The sequence below is a fragment of the Capricornis sumatraensis genome, chromosome 16, assembly GCF_032405125.1.
Source record: "Capricornis sumatraensis isolate serow.1 chromosome 16, serow.2, whole genome shotgun sequence".
In the NCBI taxonomy this organism is placed as follows: Eukaryota; Metazoa; Chordata; class Mammalia; order Artiodactyla; family Bovidae; genus Capricornis; species Capricornis sumatraensis.
Window position 1 is genome coordinate 31517661 of NC_091084.1, and position 20223 is coordinate 31537883.

At 49.7% G+C, this 20223-nt stretch overlaps 1 protein-coding gene across 4 annotated transcripts; it reads right to left on the bottom strand.

Moving 5' to 3' along the window:
- Positions 1–8506: 8506 nt before the first annotated feature.
- HYOU1 (hypoxia up-regulated 1) lies at positions 8507–20023 on the bottom strand. Of its 4 annotated transcripts, none has more exons than XM_068988122.1 (26): positions 19998–20023; positions 18928–19024; positions 18591–18684; positions 18323–18401; positions 18017–18171; positions 17817–17893; positions 17198–17379; positions 16843–16958; positions 15571–15763; positions 15219–15353; positions 14982–15064; positions 14757–14889; positions 14420–14607; positions 14010–14148; positions 13426–13486; positions 13231–13310; positions 12534–12719; positions 12216–12388; positions 12048–12135; positions 11803–11925; positions 11541–11674; positions 11376–11460; positions 10506–10746; positions 10366–10413; positions 10039–10092; positions 8507–9925 (listed from the first exon to the last, which is right to left on the bottom strand). In XM_068988122.1, exons 2-26 carry the CDS (start codon positions 19016–19018, stop codon positions 9855–9857), a joined length of 3009 nt encoding a protein of 1002 aa, XP_068844223.1. In that variant the 5' UTR covers positions 19019–19024; positions 19998–20023; the 3' UTR covers positions 8507–9854. The 4 variants fall into 4 exon arrangements, with proteins under 4 accessions (XP_068844223.1, XP_068844224.1, XP_068844221.1 ...); XM_068988123.1 differs by lacking the exon at positions 19998–20023 and adding an exon at positions 19864–19955 and having other exon boundaries at positions 10039–10089; XM_068988120.1 differs by lacking the exon at positions 19998–20023 and adding an exon at positions 19864–19955.
- Positions 20024–20223: the final 200 nt, after the last annotated feature.

Sequence of the window (20223 nt, forward strand, 5' to 3'; positions counted from 1 at the left end):
AGGATCTTGGGAACCAATCCAATATTCTTGCCTGGAGAATCCCATGGACAGAGGAATTTGGCGGGCTAAACTCCATGGGGTCACAAAGAGTCAGACACAACTGACGTAACTGAGCACACACGCATGCAAACAGTCAACTAATTTTTGATGACGATGTCAAGAATGCACAATGGGAGAAATCTCTTCAATAAATGGCATTTGGGAAATGAGATATCCACATACAAAAATCTAAAATTGGACTTCTATCTTACACCATACACAAAAGTCCACTCAAAAAGGATTAAAGAATTAAGCATAAGAGCTAAAGATATAGTACTTCTAGAACAAAACACGGAAAAGCTCCTTGACATTGGTCGTGGCAATGTTTTTTCTTTCATTTTCATTTGACACCAAAAACACAGGCAACTGAAGCAAAAATAAAAAAATGAGATTCAGTTTAGTTCAGTTCAGTTGCTCAGTCGTGTCCGACTCTATGCGACCCATGAACCACAGCACGCCAGGCCTCCCTGTCCATCACAAACTCCCAGAGTTCACCCAAACTCATGTCCATCAAGTAGGTGATGCCATCCAGCCATCTCATCCTCGGTCGTCTCCTGCTCCTCCTGCCCCCAGTCCCTCCCAGCATTAGAGTCTTTTCCAATGAGTCAACTCTTCGCATGAGGTGGCCAAAGTACTGGAGTTTCAGCTTTAGCATCATTCCTTCCAAAGAACTCCCAGGGCTGATCTCCTTTAGGATGGACTGGTTGGATCTCCTTGCAGTCCAAGGGACTCTCAAGAGTCTTCTCCAACACCACAGTTCAAAAGCATCAATTCTTTGGCGCTCAGCTTTCTTCACAATCCAACTTTCACATCCATACATGACTACTGGGAGAAACATAGCCTTGACTAGACGGACCTTACATCAAACTAAAAAGCTTCTACATGGCAAAGGAAACAACGCCCCGCCACGCCCCCCCCCCACCAAAAAAATGAAAAGACAATGTACAGAATGAGAGAAAATATTTGCAAACCAATAAGGATTAACCTTCAAAATATATAAGGAAACTTTTCCAAGTCAATAGCAAAAACCCCCCAAATATCCCAATTTAAAAATAGACAAAGGGGAGTTCTCTGGCGGTCCAGTGGTTAAGAAACCAATTCCAATGCAGGGGACTCGGGTTCAATCCCTGGTCAGGGAACGAAGATCCCATATGCTGCAGGGCAATTAAGCCCAAGCACCACAGCTAGAGCATCTGAATGGTGCAGTTAAGACCTGGCACAGCACGAAAGTATAAGGTTGAACTCAAAGTGGTGGCTGTCAGAGGCTATGAGGTAGGGGAAATGGGGAGAGGATGGTCGAAGGATATAAGATGAACAAGTTCTGAGAATCTAATGATGTACTGCATGGTGACTATAGTTAATAACACTGTGTTTTGTACTTGAAACTTGCTAAGAGAGTAGATCTTAATTAACTTGATTTGGGAATCATTTCATAATATGTACATATATCAAATCATCACTTTTACACTTTAAATAATATTACACTTTTATTTGTAATACAGTTTAAATGTAATACAATTTTATTTGACAGATATACTTCAATAAAACTGGGGAATACAATTTTAGGAAAAAAAATAGGCGATTTTCCCCTATACTACCTACAATATTCAAAAGAAATTCCTCTCTGAAGGAAGATAACATCATCAAAAACATAAAATTATCTACAGTTCTTAAAAAAAGCTATATATATATATATATATTTATTTATTTATTTATTTTATTTTTGGCTGCACTGGGTCTTCGTTGCTTTGCAAGGGCTTTCTCTAGCTGCGATGAGCGAAGGTTGCCCTTTGTTGCAGTGAACGTGCTTCTCATTGATGTAGCTTCTCTTGCTTAACCCAGGCTCTGAGCATGCAGGCTTCAGTAGTTGTGGCACATGGGTTCAGTAGTTTCAGTTCCTGGGCTCTAGAGCACGGGATCAGTAGTTGTGGCACACGGGCTTACTTGCTCTGTGGCAGGTGGGATCTTCCTGGACCAGCGATCAAACTCATGTCTCCTGCATTGGCAGGTGGATTCTTTACCACTGAGCCACCAGGGAAGCCCTAAGATTGTTTTTAAATAAAATAAATTCAAAGAAAATAAAAGGAATCAGCAATAACAGCAGAAATTAACGAAACAAAAAACAAACTATAATACAGTGTCTCAAAGCTAGACTCTTTGAAAAACTAAAAACAGAGAATACTCTGAAGATACTGATCAAGAAAAAATAGAAATAAGTCACTACTCTGCCCTACAAAATTTTCTATCTCTTTATATCCTTTTTATAATATGACTGCTAACAGAGCAAATTGAAAAATAATAACACTAACTACACATATTTTAAAAATTCAGATATAATTCATATAGCACAAAATTCACTGTTTTATTTTTTAATATGTATTTATTTATTTGGCTGCACCAGCTCTTATTTGTAGCATGTATGACATAGTTCCCCGACCCTGGACCCCCTGCATTAGGGGCACAGAGTCTTAGCCACTGGACCAGCAAGGAAGTCCTGTAATGTCTATTTTTGTTTAATTTTATTTTTTACTATTTATTTGGCTGCATCTGGTCTTAGTTGGGGCACAGGGGCTCTCCACTGCATTATGTGGGGTCTCTCATGGCTGTACAGGGTCTCTCTAGTTGTGGCAATGGGCTTAGTTTTTCTGCTGGCATGCAGGCTCTTTCTGGATCAGGGATGGAACTCACATCCCCTGCATTGCAAGGCAGATTCTTAGCCACTGGACCACAAAGGAAGTCCCCTTTAATGTCTGTTTTAAAGTTTAAGTTGGTATTCAATAATAATAATAAAATAATCCAGCTGTCTTTTGGTTACTATTTGCATGAAATATCATTTTCAGTATTTTCATTTTCAACCTGTTTGTCTCTTTAAAGTGAGTCTTTTGTAAGCATATCATCAATTATTAAGATCCATAGTCATGCTGATTTTTCCATCAGTGCCTTAAGCTGTTCAAAATTGATATCATCCTCTTAACAAACAAATTCCTTCTTCTTAATTTCTCTGCTTATCATCCCCATGTTGTTTTCACCTGTATTTTTGTTTCAGAATTCTTAGTAACTGGCTAATAATAATGTTTCTTATATGCCAGTAATGTACAGGTTTAATTATTATAGGTTTAAAAAAAATATTTCTGTATTTATTTATTTGGCTGCACCGGGTCTTAGTTGCAGCACCCAGGATCTCTAGCTGTGGCATGTGGGATCTAGTTCCCTGACCAGGGATCAAACCCAGGACCCCTGCATTGGAAGGGCAGTCTTAGTCACTGGATCACCAGGGAAGTCATTACATTTACAAGTGGTGGACAAGGGATTGATTTTTAATAGACAGAAAATTCTTAAAAATCATTAAGACCAACAACCTAGTGGGAAAATGCACAAATGTTAGAGAACAAGTGTCACTAAGAAGAGGAATATAAATGGTTCTTCAATTAGATGCTCAATCTCAATCATGAAATAAAATTGATGCCACTTTTCATCTATCACGTTGGCAAAATTATAGTATTAATGTGGTGTTTGCCAAATTCAGACTGAAATTGAAGAAAGTGGAGAAAACCACTGGACCATTCAGGTATGACCTAAATCAAATCCCTTATGACTATACAGGGGAAGTGAGAACTAGATTTAAGGGACTAGATCTGATAGACAGAGTGCCTGATGAACTATGGAATGAGGTTCGTGACATTGTACAGGAGACAGGAATCAAGAACATCCCCAAGAAAAAGAAATGCAAAAAAGCAAAATGGCTGTCTGAGGAGGCCTTACAAACAGCTGTGAAAAGACGGGAAGTGAAAGCAAAGGAGAAAAGGAAAGATATACCCATTTGAATGCAGAGTTTCAAAGAATAGCAAGGTGAGATAAGAAAGCCTTCCTCAGCGATCAATTCAAAGAAATAGAGGAGAACAATAGAATGGGAAAGACTAGAGATCTCGTCAAGAAAATTAGAGATACCAAGGGAATATTTCATGCAAAGATAGGCTCGATAAAGGACAGAAAGTTATGGACCTAACAGAAGCAGAAGATATTAAGAAGAGGTGGCAAGAAAACACAGAAGAACTGTACAAAAAAGATCTTCACAACCCAGATAATCACGATGGTGTGATCACTTACCTAGAGCCAGACATCCTGGAATGTGAAGTCAAGTGGGCCTTAAGAAGCATCACTATGAACAAAGCTAGTAGAGGTGATGGAATTCCAGTTGAGCTCTTTCAAATCCTAAAAGACGATGCTGTAAAAGTGCTGCACTCAATATGCCAGCAAATTTGGAAAACTCAGCAGTGGCCACAGGACTGGAAAAGGTCAGTTTTCATTCCAATCCCAAAGAAAGGCAATGCCAAAGAATGCTCAAATTACCGCACAATTGCACTCATCTCACATGCTAGTAAAGTAATGCTTAAAATTCTCCAAACCAGGCTTCAGCAATACGTGAATCGTGAACTTCCAGATGTTCAAACTGGTTTTAGAAAAGGCAGAGGAACCAGAGATCAAATTGCCAACATCCACTGGATCATGGAAAAAGCAAGAGAGCTCCAGAAAAACATCTATTTCTGCTTTATTAACTATGCCAAAGCCTTTGACTGTGTGAATCACAATAACCTGGAAAATTCTGGAAGAGATGGGAATACCAGACCACCTGACCTGCCTCTTGAGAAACCTATATGCAGGTCAGGAAGCAACTGCTAGAACTGGATGTGGAACAACAGACTGGTTCCAAATAGGGAAAGGGGTATGTCAAGGCTATATACTGTCACCCTGCTTATTTAACTTCTATGCAGAGTACATCATGAGAAACGCTGGGCTGGAAGAAGCACAAGCTGGAATCAAGATTGCCTGGAGAAATATCAATAACCTCAGATATGCAGATGACACCACCCTTATGGCAGAAAGTGAAGAGGAGCTAAAGAGCCTCTTGATGAAAGTGAAAGAGGAGAGTGAAAAAGTTGGCTTAAAGCTCAACATTCAGAAAACTAAGATTATGGCATCCGGCCCCATCACTTCATGGCAGATACATGAGGAAACTGGAAACAGTGGCTGACTTTATTTTTCTGGGCTCCAAAATGACTGTAGATGGCAATTGCAGGAATGAAATTAAATGACACTTACTCCTTGGAAGGAAAGTTATGACCAACCTAGACGGCATATTAAGAAGCAGGGACATTACTTTGCCAACAAGGGTCCGTCTAGTCAAGGCTATGGTTTTTCCAGTGGTCGTGTATGGATGTGAGAGTTGGACTGTGAAGAAAGCTGAGGGCCGAAGAATTGATGCTTTTGAACTGTGGTGTTGGAGAAGACTCTTGAGAGTCCCTTGGACTGCAAGGAAATCCAACCAGTCCATTCTAAAGGAGACCAGTCCTGGGTGTTCATTGGAAGGACTCATGTTGAGGCTGAAACTCCAATACTTTGGCTACCTGATGTGAAGAGCTGACTCATTAGAAAAGACCCTGATGCTGGGAAAGATTGAGGGCAGGAGGAGAAGGGGACGGCAGAGGATGAGATGGTTGGATGGCATCATCGACTCGAACATGGGTCTGGGTGGACTCCGGGAGTTGGTGATGGACGGGGAGGCCTGGAGTGCTGTGGTTCATGGGGTCGCAAAGAGTCAGACATGACTGAGCAACTGGACTGAACTGAACTGAATGCAGTGTTGGTTTCTAGAAATCATTCAAGCTTGGGTCTCATCTTCCTTTAAAAAGGTAAGAAATACCCTAGCCAAAAGATTTGTCTCGGGAATAGCCGGGAGCCCAGTTCCAAGAACCCATTTTCTTAATCAGTGAACAGTGCTGCTTCCCACGCACATTAGCAAAGAACTGAAAGAAAATACTATGAGAATTTATATCAGGGCTGCTCAGTGTCAGCACTATTGACATTTGCATGCATGTGCGCTCAGTCACGTCTCACTTTTTGGGAACCCACAGACTATAGCCCACTAGGTTCCTTGGTCCATGGGATTCTCCAGGCAAGAATACTGGAGTGGATTGCCATTTTCTCCTGCAGGGAATCTTCCCAACCCAGGGATTGAAGCTGCGTCTTCTGCATTGGCAAGCTGATTCTTTACCACTGAGCTACCTGGGAAGCCCTTATTGACTTTTGGGGCTGGGTAATTCTTTCTTTTCTGTTTATTTATTTGGCTGCCTCTGGTCTTAGTTTCAGCACTTGGGGTCTTTCCACGAAGGGCACGGACTCTGTACCTGCGGTGTACAGGCTTAGTTGCTCTGAGGTCTGTGAGATTTTAGTTCCCTTACAGGGATGTGTACCCTGCATTGCATGGTGGATTCTTTACCACTGGACCACCAGAGAATTCCCCAGGGCTGGATAATTCTTTGTAGTGGGGGGCTGTTCTGTGCATTGCAGGATGTTTTAGCAGCATCCTTGACATCTTTTCATTAGAAATCCTTGCTCCTCTCCCCAGTTACAATAGCCCAAAGTACCTTCAGACATTACCAACTGCCCCCTGGCCCAACTCCTGATAACCATTGCCTTAAATATTCCTGCCTTTTTAATGTAACCTAAGAGATCATGAATACAACCTTATGTCTGGATCCTGTTGTCTATAATCCTGAAAAGCAGAAACACTCTAGGTGTGCAATAATAGAGGATAAGATTACATAAACCATGGTATATCTAGTCAGTGGACTGCAAAGTTGTTATTGATGCCTACCTGATGATGGAAACTAGAGGGAAAAAATCAACCCTGTAGAAAAATGGCTATTTAAAAACTGAGAACTGGACTTGCCTGGTGGCACAGAGGATAAGAATCCACCTGCCAACGAAAGAGACACGTTTCATCCCTGGTCCAAGATTTCACATGCCACAGAACAACTAAGCCTATTTGCCACAACTACGGAACCCACATACAGCAACTACTGAAACCCATGTACCTAGAGCCTGTGCTCCACAAGAGAAGCCACCACAATGGGAAGCTTGCACACTGCAACTAGAGAAAGTCCACACAGAGCAACTAAAACCCAGTGCAGCCAAAAGTAAGTAAATAAAATTATTTAAAAAATTAGAATATATTACAAATTGCTAATAACATGGTTATGATAACTTTAAATATATACATAATTACATACTCAAATGAATGGAAAACTTAAAACCTGAACACAGATGTTTAAAGCAGCTTTATTCATAATTGCCAAAATTTGAAAAAGCAACCCAGATGTCCATTAGTAGGTGAATGTTTAAATTATGATACATCTGGACAATGCAATACTAGTCAGTGCTAAAAAGACACTGTCAAGCCACGAAAAGACAATGAGGAACCTTAATGCATATTACTAAGTGAAAGGAACCAACCTGAAAACAACACTACATACTGTAGGAATCCCAATGACATGACATTTTGGAAAGGGCTAAACTATGGAAACAGTAAAAAGATCTGTGGTTGCCAGGAATTATAAAGGGGAGGGAGGGATGAATCCGCAGGGCACAGAGGATTTTTAGGATGGTGAGTACTCTATATGCAATGATGCAATATGATAGATCACAGATCATAATAGTTATTGTAATAGTTCATACAGCGTAACAAACCACCTGCTCCGGTGTGGGATGTTGATACTGGGGTTGGCTGTGCATGTATGGGGCCAGAGGGTATATGGGAACTCTGTGTACTTTCTGCTTAATTTTGCAGTGAACCTAACTGCCCTTAAAAAGTCTGTTGGGGAAAAAAACAGGTTCAGGCTCAAAACTTGTCTGACTTGTTCAAGCTTTATAGAAAAACACAACCTTCATGGTCATTTCTTATTCAACTGCTTAGACATGTAAATGATTGACTACAGTGACTTTCCTTTGGTGAAACATGGCTTCATCGCAACCAATGAACCACCAAATCAAGTGTTCTACATATGACGAAGCTGTAGCAACACATTCCTGTCAGGATAACAAGAGAAGGGTTATAGGGTCAGCATTACATTCAAACTTAGCTGAGCCTCTCAATACCTTTGATTCCTTGGATCTTTCAACCTCTTTGAACTGCTGCTATTTCTTATTTGTAAAATGAGACTGTTACCTTAAAAATGGTTATTGTCTAAAAATACTTCAAATATTATCAAAAATACCTGGTCCAAATGATGTCAGAGGAAAAATAAAACAATTTTGTTTTCATAAAGAAAAATTACATGCATGAATCTCAACTAAGTTCAAAAATGTTAACGATGTTTTGGTGGTAGTATTACAGGTAATTTTGTTATTCAATTTTTACCTTCTAAATTTGTCATAATAAACATGCATTATTTATATGCATATTATCTTTTGGCCATTCCATGTGGCATGTGGAACTTGCCCAACTAGGCACTGAACCCATGCCCCCAGTGCACGAAGCACAGAATCTTAACCACTGGACTACCAGGGAAGTCCTAGAAATAAACACATTAAAAAAAAAAATCACGGCACAAAAACTGTAGAAAAGAATATTTTATTGAAACAGTTTCTCAATTAACAATGGAGCAAAGTACAATTTGACTCAAATCTGTCCAACCAGCCTCAACTGCTAGTGAAACAATTCAAACATAAAGGACAGGATAGGACCCTTAGGGCACATTTCTGCCAATGTGGCAAAAAAAAAAAAAAAAAAAAGAGAAAAAGAAAAAAAAGACGAGACAGATACAACCAGGCTCCCCCATGCCCTGGGAGTGGGGGTGGCAGCCCTGGCTCCTGCTACAGATGGGACCCTGGCAGGTGGGCTGCCCGACATCCATGTGGTGGGTAAAGGGCCCCCATCCCAGCAGACCAATGTACTACAGAAAAGCCAGCCTGTACCCTCCTTTGCCCACAAGGCCTGCCTTCAAGAGAGTGAGACGGCAGTTCTACATTCATGCCACACTCTCTCCTGCCCCCAGGGTCTTGGGACAAGGGGCTCACAGTAGAAAGCACATTTTGGTCAGCCCAGGGGGCCAGGGGGTGAGGGAAAGGCTCTGAGAGGGCAGAACAACAGGGAGAGAAGGGGGGCAGAAGTCCGAGGGCCATGGAGTACCAGGCTACCGAAGATGCAGATTCCAACAGCCGCTTGCAGAGTGCTGGCACCCTGCGCCAGCCACTCACATGCCCTTCCTGGCCCAGAGTCCACAGGCTGGGGAGCTACAGTGCTCTTACACATCTCACTCCCTCGAGAGGCGGCTGGATTCTCTTCTTCACTTTCTCCCTGCCTACTCTGGCCACTCGGGTTGTACGTGTGGGTGGGGGTCGATCTTGAGTGACTTAGGCAGTCCAGATGGATGGGCTCTGGCCAAGAGGCAGGACTGTCCAACTTGCAAGAGGAAGGCAAGGAGACCCACAGTGGGGAGGCATGGGAGTGGAGATTTTTAGGGGGAAAAAACCTTGGAGGAGGCAAAAGTACAGACAGGAGCTCAGAAACCAAACCGGAAAAGCAAGGTTCTTCAGACACTGGCCTGTGTGGCATAGATCTCATGGTGGAAAAGGGAGGGAAGGACAACCAGAAAAGCCTGGAGACCCTTTAACCACCCAGGACACCCTTCCCACTAGCAGGCCTGTCAGCCAACCACTGATGGCCACACTCTCACCTACCCGCAGGCGAAGAATTAAGACATAATAGTGATTTTTCCCAAACTAGGACCTGGATGGGTAGGGAACCAGTGGGTGGGGCTGGGGAACAGAACGATTTCGATTTGAACCACAGAACTATTCCGGAAGGAACCAGTAAGCCGTCTCTTCCATCCCCTTCTCCGCACCTCCAGTCGCAGGTGAGAGAAGAGGAACTGAAGCCTCTGGGGTGATGGGGAACCAACCCTCCCCCAGTCCTTGGTGTTTAATAAATAGAGGTGGTGAGAGAAGGGGGCAGGGATGAGTGGGGAACTGGGAGGTTATAGTTCATCATTCTTCAAAGTTCCCTTCTGTCCTGTTGGCTGTTCCGGGTGTTCCTTCTGTTCAGATTCTGGGAGGAATTGGGGGAAGAGAGCAAAGGATGGAGGGAGGTGAGACAGAGAGAACAGGCCCAGCTCAGGGCAGGCACTGCCCCGCAGCACAGCCCGCCACCTCCACCCTCACCTGCTGCGGGACCCCCTAACTCCAGAGGCTCAGAGTCTGCTGCTTCAGGTCCTGCTTTGCGGAAAGAACAGGTTAGTGTCTGCAAGAGGGAGGAAGGGGCTAACGCAGGGGTTGGCAAACTTTTTCCGGCAAGAGCCAGACAGTGAATGTCAGTATTTTAGGGTCTGTGGGCCACACTTGGGTCTATTCTGTTTTTGGAAATAACCATCTACAAGATATAAAGGCTATTCAAAGCTCCAGGGCTCTCCAGAGAGAGGCTGTCCTGCTAGTCTGCCGACCCCTCGGGCTAAGTGATGTCCATGTTCCCCATCCGCTTCCCCAGCTCACCAGTCTCCTTCTCAGGTTCTGGGATGGGCTTCGTGTCTTCAGTCTGGCCTGGAGGGAAACCAGGAGGAAAAGGTAGTCTCCGGAGGGAAGGGAATGCTTCCTCCTGCCCAGTGATGCCTGAACCAGTCCCCTGGCCTCACCTGGGGGAGGGATGACCTTCTCACTCTGGTCACTGGCACTGGCATTGAGGGGAGCCTCTGCCCGGGTCCCGTTCTTGTCCCGGGGCCGGGGCCGGGGCTTGGCGAACTTGGCCTTATTGAGCAGATACTGCACCTCGCGGTCCAGGGCCGCCATCTTGGCCTCGATGTCTTTCGAGAGCAACACGGGCTTCTCTGTGGCGGAAAGCTTGGCCTGCTCCGCCACGGTTGCGTTCTTCCAGGCCTGTGGGCGAGGTCAGGACAGGCTCGGAGCCAGCAGATGCCTCTGTCCCATACGAAACACACCCCAACCAACCTCTGGCTCTTTCCCTCAGACCTCAAATCACTGCCCGTCACTGTCAGCCCCAGAAGCAAACAGATACCTCAGGATGGCCTTTGAGGCTCTCCACAAGGGACTGCCAAACTGCCTATTTCTGGCTTCCATCCTATTTCTATGGACTAACCACAGGTGAACCTCTTATTTTCCTCCTTATTTCAACCACTTTGGTGCTCTGGTTAAACAAACAGCCCCCACATCCAGAACAGCTTCTCAATCTCACGACAAGTCATTCTCACCTCCCCAAACCCTGCCCCAATTTCTGCATGCAGTTCAAGGCCCAGCTCCTCAGAGCAGCTCTCTCTGACCCCGTAGGGATGGGCTCCACTACCCCTCTAATCGACGACTCATGCCTATGACCTGGTCTGGGACTGATCAGACGTGATCTCAAATGCAGCCATCTTTTGCCTTTCCAATGAGCTGCCAAGTGAGAAGGCAACGACTGCTGAGTCTCCATTTCTCTGCATCTCCCCCACTGCCAAGGACGGCCCAACTTGCCAGGTAAGCCTCCAATTAAGTATTTATATGGGGATTACCCAGGTCTCATTGATGATTTTCTCTAATGTTGTCATCTCCACTTCAGTGAAGATCTGGTCCATCTCTGGGATGAGCCGGGCCCCTCTGCAGTCAGAGAGGAGACAGTCAGCCCAGGAGGGACGGGGTGGGACTGAGTGGGGAAGAAGAGCAAAGAGGCCACTCACTTGAGGAACATGCTGGAATGATTGAGGAGATTATCCAGGGCAGACAGCCGTTCGGGCCACTTCTTGCGCTCTTCCACTCGAAAAAACAGCCCATGGCACAGCTTCCGTAGCTCAGCCAGCTTCTCCTTCAACATCTGACAGACGTGGGGGTGGGAGAGGGCAGAGGGGTTAGGGGACAGCCCTGCATCCTTCTCTATGACCTCACACTCCAGCTCTCTTTCCTTTCCCCATCCTGCCCACCACGTCCTGGGAGCCCTCTCACCGCTGTGGTGGCCCCAAAGCCCTCATCCTCCAGCCAAGTGGACGTGGCACTGAGCTTCCCAGAGATGTCCTCACGCTGCTCCTCGGTTGACACTTCCTGGTACTCAGGCTGGTACAGCTTGTCCTGGGGAGGTGCACCAGAGCGCAAGCGTGCAGCAGGCCCTTGGGGCAAGGCTCTTGGGGCAGGACCCTCCTCCCCAACTCCGTCCCTTGTCCTGAGGCAGGCCTGTGTCCCAGCCCACCCACCTGGGTCTCAAAGATGAAGGCTTCCAAACTGTTGGCTGCTTTCTCCCGTTCCTGCTTCTGCAGGTCCCGGAGTGTCAGGTCCTGGAGTCTGTGGCCGAGGGGCAGCAGGCGTGAGGGGTGCCACTCCACACCGTGCCCACCCTCCGCACACTCACAGCCTTTACTCACTTCTGGGCCGAGCGGGCCAGCTGGTCCTCAGGCAAGTCAGGCAGGTCCAGGACGACCAGCTCCACCCCGATCTCCTCCACCATCCTCTGCTTCCGGGCTGGTTTCTGCTTCTTTTCTTCCTCCGGGGCTGGAGGGGCACCCTCAGGCCCCACCTCCCCTTTCTCACTTGGCTTCTGTGGGGAAGAGACGAGGCTGTCAGGGAAAGCATCAGCCCTCCTGACCTCCACAGGCGGGGATGGCTCTAGGGACAGAAGCAAGGCAGGCGCCTGTCCCATCAGCCTCAGGGTCCAGGCCAACTTCACTCTGCCGAGAGCTCACCTGGGCCTCGGGCTTGTCCCCGCCATCTTTCTCTGTGGCCTTTTCTCCCTCAGGCGCTGCAGCCCCCTTAGCCTCAGGGGGTGGGGGTGAAGAGGTGTCCTCCGCTGGGGCCTCAGCTTCCTCCTTGAGCTCCGCTTGCTCTCCAGGCTCGTCCTTGCTCCCCTCAACAGGCCCTTCCTCCTCCTCCTGGAAACAAGCAGACACACCCTCTGAGGAGTCATCAGCAGGGCCCATGGATCAGGACTGGCTCTGCTTTGAAGGGCTCACTGCCTATGGCACAGCTTGGGGGAGACAGAGGACCACTGTGTGGAAATGGGCAATGGGCGTCTGGACTGAGGCAGTCTAGCTGGAGAGAGGAAAAGTGTCTGAAGGTGACGGTGAGCCTTGGGATGGCTCAGAGTCCAGAGAAGGGTGTGGTGAACCCAGCTTGGGCTAAGAGGAAAGAAAGAAAGAAAGTCTCAGTCGTGTCCAACTCTTTGCGACCCCATGGACTGTAGAAACCAGGCTCCTCTGTCCATGGAGTTCTTCAGGCAAGAATACTAGAGTGGGTTGCCATACCCTTCTCCACAGGCTAAGAGGAGGCGGGGCCTATCACATCCTGAGAAGCTGGGGTCAACACCCTACCCCCAGTCTCTGCTGCTGCCGCCTGGTCCCATGCACCGTCCTCCATGCTCCCCTGACTCCATCCTGGCCTTACCTGGACTGTGTCAGTACCATTTTCTTTAGTATCTGGTGTGCTGCCACCTCCAAACAGGCTGGAGATGGTGTTGCCAAGTTCTAGAAAGAGGAAAACCCAAAGACTTAAAAAGCACCACAGAAGTGACTCCACCTCCAACCTTAAGGGAAGGCACACAAGGACCCTCTCTCACACGCGTGCACTTGCTCATCTTACTGGTCAGAGTAGATTCCTCTTCTGGGCTGTCCTCCACCAGCGTCTCAAACACAGACTCCACCTGAAAACAGGGATCCGAGGTGAAGACAAGCACATGCTAACCCACCTTTTCTCCACAAACATCCTGCCTGGCGGGTTCCTGTTGAGGCACAACCATGTGACTTCCAGCTGTGCTAGCCTGTCCTTTCCCCTGCCTCCTCCAAGGGCTCCTGGATGGAGTCTCCTCCACCCCAGTTGATTACAAGCCCTCTTAGGAGGAGACTGGAGCTTCCCCCTCCTCACCCTCACACTCCTCCACTCAACAGAATAGGCCATGGCTGCCCACAGTATGTTCTAAAAGATACAAATCCCCTGAACTGTTGTTAATAAGCAGGTTTCTCAGCCATCCTAGACCCTGAAAATTACAACGTCCATGAGCACTCACAGGCTCTGAGACGGCCCACACCAGATCCCTTGTTTAGCTCAAGATTTATCCAACTCCCAAACCCATTTTATTGACCATGTTTGAATAATACAAGGAGCTGCTGTGGAAGCGGCTGGTAGCGCCTGGGCCCCGCCTGGCACATGGGGCCTCCTGCTCTCACCCTGTCCAGGCTGAGCACGCCGCTCTCGTCCAGGTTGAAGTGAGCCTTGATGCCCTTAGACTCATAGTCGGGATACTTCTTGAAGCTCTCGCCCACACCTTTTAGCTTCACTGTGGTCAGATTCTGGGAGCCAAATACCCTGGGTCGGGAGGAGAAAGCCATTCAGGGAAAAAAAAAAAAATGAAAGCCGTTCAGGGGAGGCCCCCACAAGCCTGCCTCCAAGCTCTAGTCTACATAGCCTCCAGGTATGAGACAGGGGGCCCTCCCCCAGGACACCCTCGGGATGGAAGCACCCCCAGAGGAGAAACTCAGCCCAAACCCAAGCCCAAGCCCACAGGCTGCTTCCCTGGTGTCACTCGCAGACCCCACCCCTCCCTCCCCCAAGTCCCCATCTGGCCCCACCCCCTCACCGAAGATCCTCAGGCCCCAGGAAGCCCAGGTCACCATAGTTGATGTGGAAGTTGAAGTCATGGCTGTAGCGGTTAAAGGTGATGACTTTGCGCTGAGGGTAGGGTCCCATGCGAGAGAAGAGGACGCGCTTATTGTGCTTCAGGCTGCGGACCCCAGTCTCCTCCTCCACCTCCCTCGTGAACTCCACCTACATGGCAGGAGAGGGGAGGCCCAGTGGAGAAGCAGAGCAGGGTCTGGGATGGGGAATGCCGATGGTAGGAAGACAGAGGGACAGGCTCAAGATGGCCCTGGGAGAGGTATGGGAAGCCTTCCACCCCAGCACACAGGCTTACTCACCAGGATGGGGTAGATCACCGCATCCCGGACGACAAAAGGCTTCACCTTGAAGGCTTTACTGAGCGCGGCCGCCTGGTACACAGCCCCCATGGCGGCGGCTTCATCGGCATTGATGTTCTTCCCCAGCTCTTCCCTGTGAACGTCCCAAGGCTCAGGACCATCCATCTGCAGCCTGGCCTGGCCCACCTCCCCTCAGCCCTCCTGCTGCTCAGGCCCCACACTCACTTGCCCACAGCCTTCAGCAGCACCTCCTGCACTTTGGGGACGCGAGTGGCCCCGCCCACCAGGATCACCTGCTCAATCTCATCCTGCAGGAGGAGAAAGTGGAGGATGGGTCAATTCCAAGGTCACCCTCCTCCTAAGCACAGACTCTTCTCTGACTTCTTCCCTCCTCCCTGCCACCTCTTCACTTCCCATCCCATCTGTCTCCCCGTCACGCCCACCTCGATGACCCTGCCTCACCAGTTTCATCTCTGCACTCTGCAGCGCTTGCTGCACGGGCCCAGGGACCCGCTCAAACAAGTCTGCACACAACTCTTCAAACTCGGCTCGAGTCACCTTTGCCTTGAAATCCACATCATCCATCAGGCCCTCGATCTGGGAAAGGAACAGGAAGGTCAGAGCACTCACCCGGGTCCTGCTCTCTGGGTGGGTGGGTGAGACACCAAGGGAACAGGATGCTGGGAGGCAGGCAGGAAGCATGGGAACAAGGGATGGGCCACCCCGAAATTGAGCTCAGGGTGGCAGGGTCCTCCACCCTCTGGGAGGGGGCAGGGCAAGGAATCTTTGCCCTCAAGCAGCCACGTGTGAGCACCTGGGCCACGTGGTCAGCATTGGCGCTCAGAACGGTCTTCAGTCGATTGGCCTCACGCAGCAGCTTGGCCATGGCACGAGGGTTCTCTCGCACGTCGTTTGCTCTCTGACCCTTGCGCTGCTCGTTGAAAAGCCCGGCCAGGTGCTCACGCAGGCGGAGCTCCATCTCCAGGCCCCCCAGGGTACGGTCAAACCTGTGCAGGAAAGGGAAGAAGGACAAGTGTGAGGAACACACGGGGTCCCTTCATCCACACAGGAACCTGGCTCTCACCCACACGGCTAACACCTCTCAGTGACAGTCCATCTGGCCATTTATTCAACTGTAACTACTACACATCAAATTAGGTATTTGTCTCTGGAAATACAACTGTAAGAAGGAAAATAAAAGACAGGGTCCCTGCTATCAAACAGTTTATAATTTGAGCCATCAACCACACTGTGAAATTTTAGCAATCCCCTGTGTTATAACAGAGAGACAGATGATGCCACTAGAACATACATAAGGGAAATTTCAGCTATTTAGAGATGTCTGGGAAAGTTCGGTGAAGAAGTGATGCTGGAGCTGAAACTTGAAGGTGAGTTGGAGTTAACGAGGTGAAGAAGAGAGGAAAGAACATTCTAGGCAGAGGGTGAGGTATGAGAGAACAAGAGTGTGTCAGTTCAATGGAGGGCAAAGACGGCTGGAGCTCAGGGTCAGAGCCAAGCTGGAGTTGTCAGGGCACATACAGGTGGCTTTATAAGCCAAGACAAAGGTGCGGAGCCACTGAAGCGTTTCTAAAGAAATGAGATACAGACAGGTTTGAAAAGAACCCTCTGGCTGAAATGTGGAAAAAGAACTGGAGGGAGGCCACACCGGCAGCAGTGAGATCTGCTCTTCTGCAGGTGAGAGGCGGCAGCAGTTCAGACTCATGTGGAAGCAGAAAAGGTGGACAGTAAAGAATGGGTTCATGAAATAACATCACATCAGCAATAAGGAAACCAAAGATGCCAAGAACAAAGACATAGTTGAAGCTCACACTCCTCATAGGGCCTATGGCCTGATGGATTTCCTCAGAAGCAGCTTGGGACATTCACTGCCCTCAACCTTCCCAAACTGTCTCTCCGTATCTCCATCTACCTCGTGCTCTTTGGGAGACGTATCCTACAAAGGTTGATGCTTTAGCCAGGAGAGTACTCCTGCAGGGAGCAGGAAAGTGAGGCAGCTGACCCTCCAAGAAGAAACCCGGACCCAAGGGTAGCTCAGCAAGCAGCCTGCCTCGCAGTACCCACTTACCCCACGCCCCGGATCTGCAGCTGTGGCTGCATCCCCGCATCCTTAGTCTTCACTGTCTGGTAGGTCACGATGGTGCACACAGTGCTGCCTGAGCCCATGTCATAGAACATGATATTCTGCAGAGACATCAAGGCCACTGTCACAAGAACCGAACACAACTCCAGGGTGCCTGCCTGCCTGCCTCCAAAGGGCTGCACTGAATGAAAGCCAAACAGCTCCAAAAGGAGCTGAGAGGGGGCTGTGGCCACATTTGTCAAGGGCCAGAATGCAAATAAGATGCAAATCAAGCCAAGTGGCTTCCATCATCAGACTCAGCCACCCTGCCAGGCCAGTCGGCAGCTCCTCCCTGGCTCACCTGGGCAGTGCTGTTGATATCTTTCCTGCGGAAGACACCGTAGCTGAGGGCAGTGGCGGTGTTGTCATTGATGAGCTGCAGCACCTTGAGGCCAGCCATTCGTGCAGCCTGCAGCACGGCTCGGCGCTCAGCCTGATTGAAGAAGGCTGGCACAGTGATCACTGCATCCTTGATGGGCTGCTCTACAGGGGACAAGAGAACAGGGTTCCCACCAGCTCCACACCTTAGATGGGAGTTTCTCAGTCTCAGCACAGCTGACATTTTGGGCTAGATAGTATTTTTTTTTCTCGGCCGCACCACATAACACGTGGGATCTTCATTCCCCAACCAGGGATTGAATCTGTGTCCTCTGCAATGGAAGCTCAGGGTTTTAACCACTAAACCACCAGGAAAGTCCCTGGGCCAGATAATTCTTTGTTTTGGGGGGCAGAGGTGTGCAGTCTAGGAAGTTTGGCAGCACCCCTGGCTTCTACTCGGTAGATGACAGTGGCTGCAGCTCCCTAGTTGTGACAACCAAAAATGTCATCAGATGTTACTAAGTGTTCCTGGGGACTCAGACCTGCCTTCATTTGAGTCTCCAGGGAACGTGGCTGCCACTGGCTCCACCTTGGCCACCCACCTGCAAAATCTTCAGCCAGAGACCGGGAGTAGTTGAGAAGCATGCTGAGGACCTCCTCCGGCGAGAACTGCAGCTGCCTGGGGGAGGGGGATGGTTAGCGGAGAGGAAAGCCCAGCATCCACGTAAGGACAGTGGTGAACACATGTTGACAGGGATCTCACCAGGCCCCCTGAGCCCACCTTCCCCAGCAGGGCACTCACGGGCTGATTTGGAAGTACACAGTCTGCCTTTGCGGGTCGAAGCCCAGCTCATGCTCGGGGAAACGAGCTTTGTACAGGGCTACATGGGGGTTATTCTCCTGCTTCCCCAGGAGGTGCTGGAAGTAACGCAGCGTTGCTTTTGGGTTCTTGATGGCCTGAGAAGAGATAAAGAAAGAGCAGAGTGTTAAGACTCCCAAACCTGCCATCACCTACCTACCTTGGAGATCGATCAGGGAGTAGACTCTGGAGTCTGCCATCGCCTCTCCTGCCCACTGCTTCTGGGAAGGGGGTGGGCTGCGAGCTCACCATGCTGGCCGCACTGTCGCCAAAGAATCGTTCATTTTCTTTCAGGGTCACAGTCACTGGGGTTTTCCTCCGGGACTCCCTGAGGAAAAGACACACTGGGGCCATGTGCCTATGGCACCGCGTGTTCTCAGGAGCCTCAACACCCCCACGTACATACAACACCCCACAATCATGCAGACACAAAGTCTGTTGAGGCCACTACCAAGAAAACACTTGGGCCTGGGGTGTGGACCCTCTTTTCCCCACCCAACCCTGGGGCTGCCCTCACTTGTTCAAGACAATCTCCATGGGTACTCCAGGTTTGACGATGGCCACCTTCATAGACTCGCTGCCCAGGTCCACAGACATCACTGCCAGTGTGTCTGAAGGGGAAACAGATCTGTCAATTAGCCCCTCTTTCCCTGCCTTCCGGAGGCCCCACTAATCAAAGCATACTGCTTTCCATGGAGAAGGTAAGACAGCAGCAGACAAACAAAAATGTCTGGGTCTGGCAACCTAAGAGCCGAAAGGTTTCCCATTCACCAGCCTCATTACCCCTGCCCGCCACATATCATCCATCATTCACTCATTCATATTTCTTTTGACGCCTCTGCTGGGGCACATACCACTCAATGCCAACAGGTCTGCCAAGAGCACAGTCATCACGGCCCAACAGGCTAGCCTCCTCGGCCTCTGCCTTCTGACTGTGGCTGCCATTGTGTCCTTAGGAGAGGAGAAAAACAACACTTGTAACTGGATTCCCTGAGTGAAGGAGGCAGAACCTCATCCAGAACAGAGAAGCTTTAAAATTCATACTTACTCCATCTTCATCCAGGGCAGGATAGGCTACATCCCCTCCCCTCCCTTCTAATGAGAACCAAGCACTCTCACCATCTTCAGAAGTGACCACAGGAAGGCCCAGGTGAAACACCGGGGATCCAACCCTTGGCCACATCCCTAAACAGTGATGGTAACAGGCCAGGAGGACGGAGACCAAGGCCTTCCGCCCACTGCACAGGCAGCTCTACGGGCGCACCCCAGCACTGTCCCTGCTGTCACACACCTGGGGTACCGCCAGGGATCCCCGCTCAGGACTAGACTACCTCCCTACACCTGGAGCGCCCCCGCTGGCGCGGAAAACCTGGCCGGGCCTGGACGGGAACTGAGAGATAGTGACGCTGGACGACGCAGGGATGGAAGAAGGGCACGCCTCGTCCTCAGCATCCCTTCGCGTTGTTCCGCCCGCTCCCCTTCTCCATCCCATCGCGGCCCCGCTGCCTACACACAGCCGCTGTGCCTGGAACGATAAGGTTCCGCGCCGAGAAAGCAGCTAGTATTCCGAATTCACCTAAGCCTCACCTGCCAAAGACGGCGGCTCCCACTCCCGGAAACGGGTCCCAGCCCACCTCTAAGGCATGAGAACACCCCGGAGACCGAGCTGCGGGGCCAAGCGCACCGGCGTCCGTGCGGCCCTCACTCCCGCTACTGACCCGCCCCCGGAGCTAGCACGTTGCCTCCTGTAAGGGCTGGCCGGTTTCCATCGCCATCCCCACCCCCGCTACCTCTTGCCTCCGCTCCCGTGACCCCAGCTCTGGGACAAACGCAGCTCCGAACCCACGAGGCCAGCAGCGCGCCCCCCAAACCTGCGCCCTCCACAACTCCCCTCTGCTTGCAAACTGTTACATTAGCCACCAACCTCTCAGCGGCGTCTCGCGCACCAGCCGGCCCCGGACGCGGCGTGCGCTCATTGGAGCCTCCGCCGCCCGGCCCTGCGCCGCGGGCCTGGCCCCGCCCCCCACCGCCGCGGCGCGCGTCCCCATTGGGCCACGTCCTAGGCCCACCCCCCTGCTCCGTCTCCGGCCGCCGCCGCGAAGGCAAAGGAGAGGCCAGTCAATCAGTTGGAGCAAAACCGCCGATCCCGG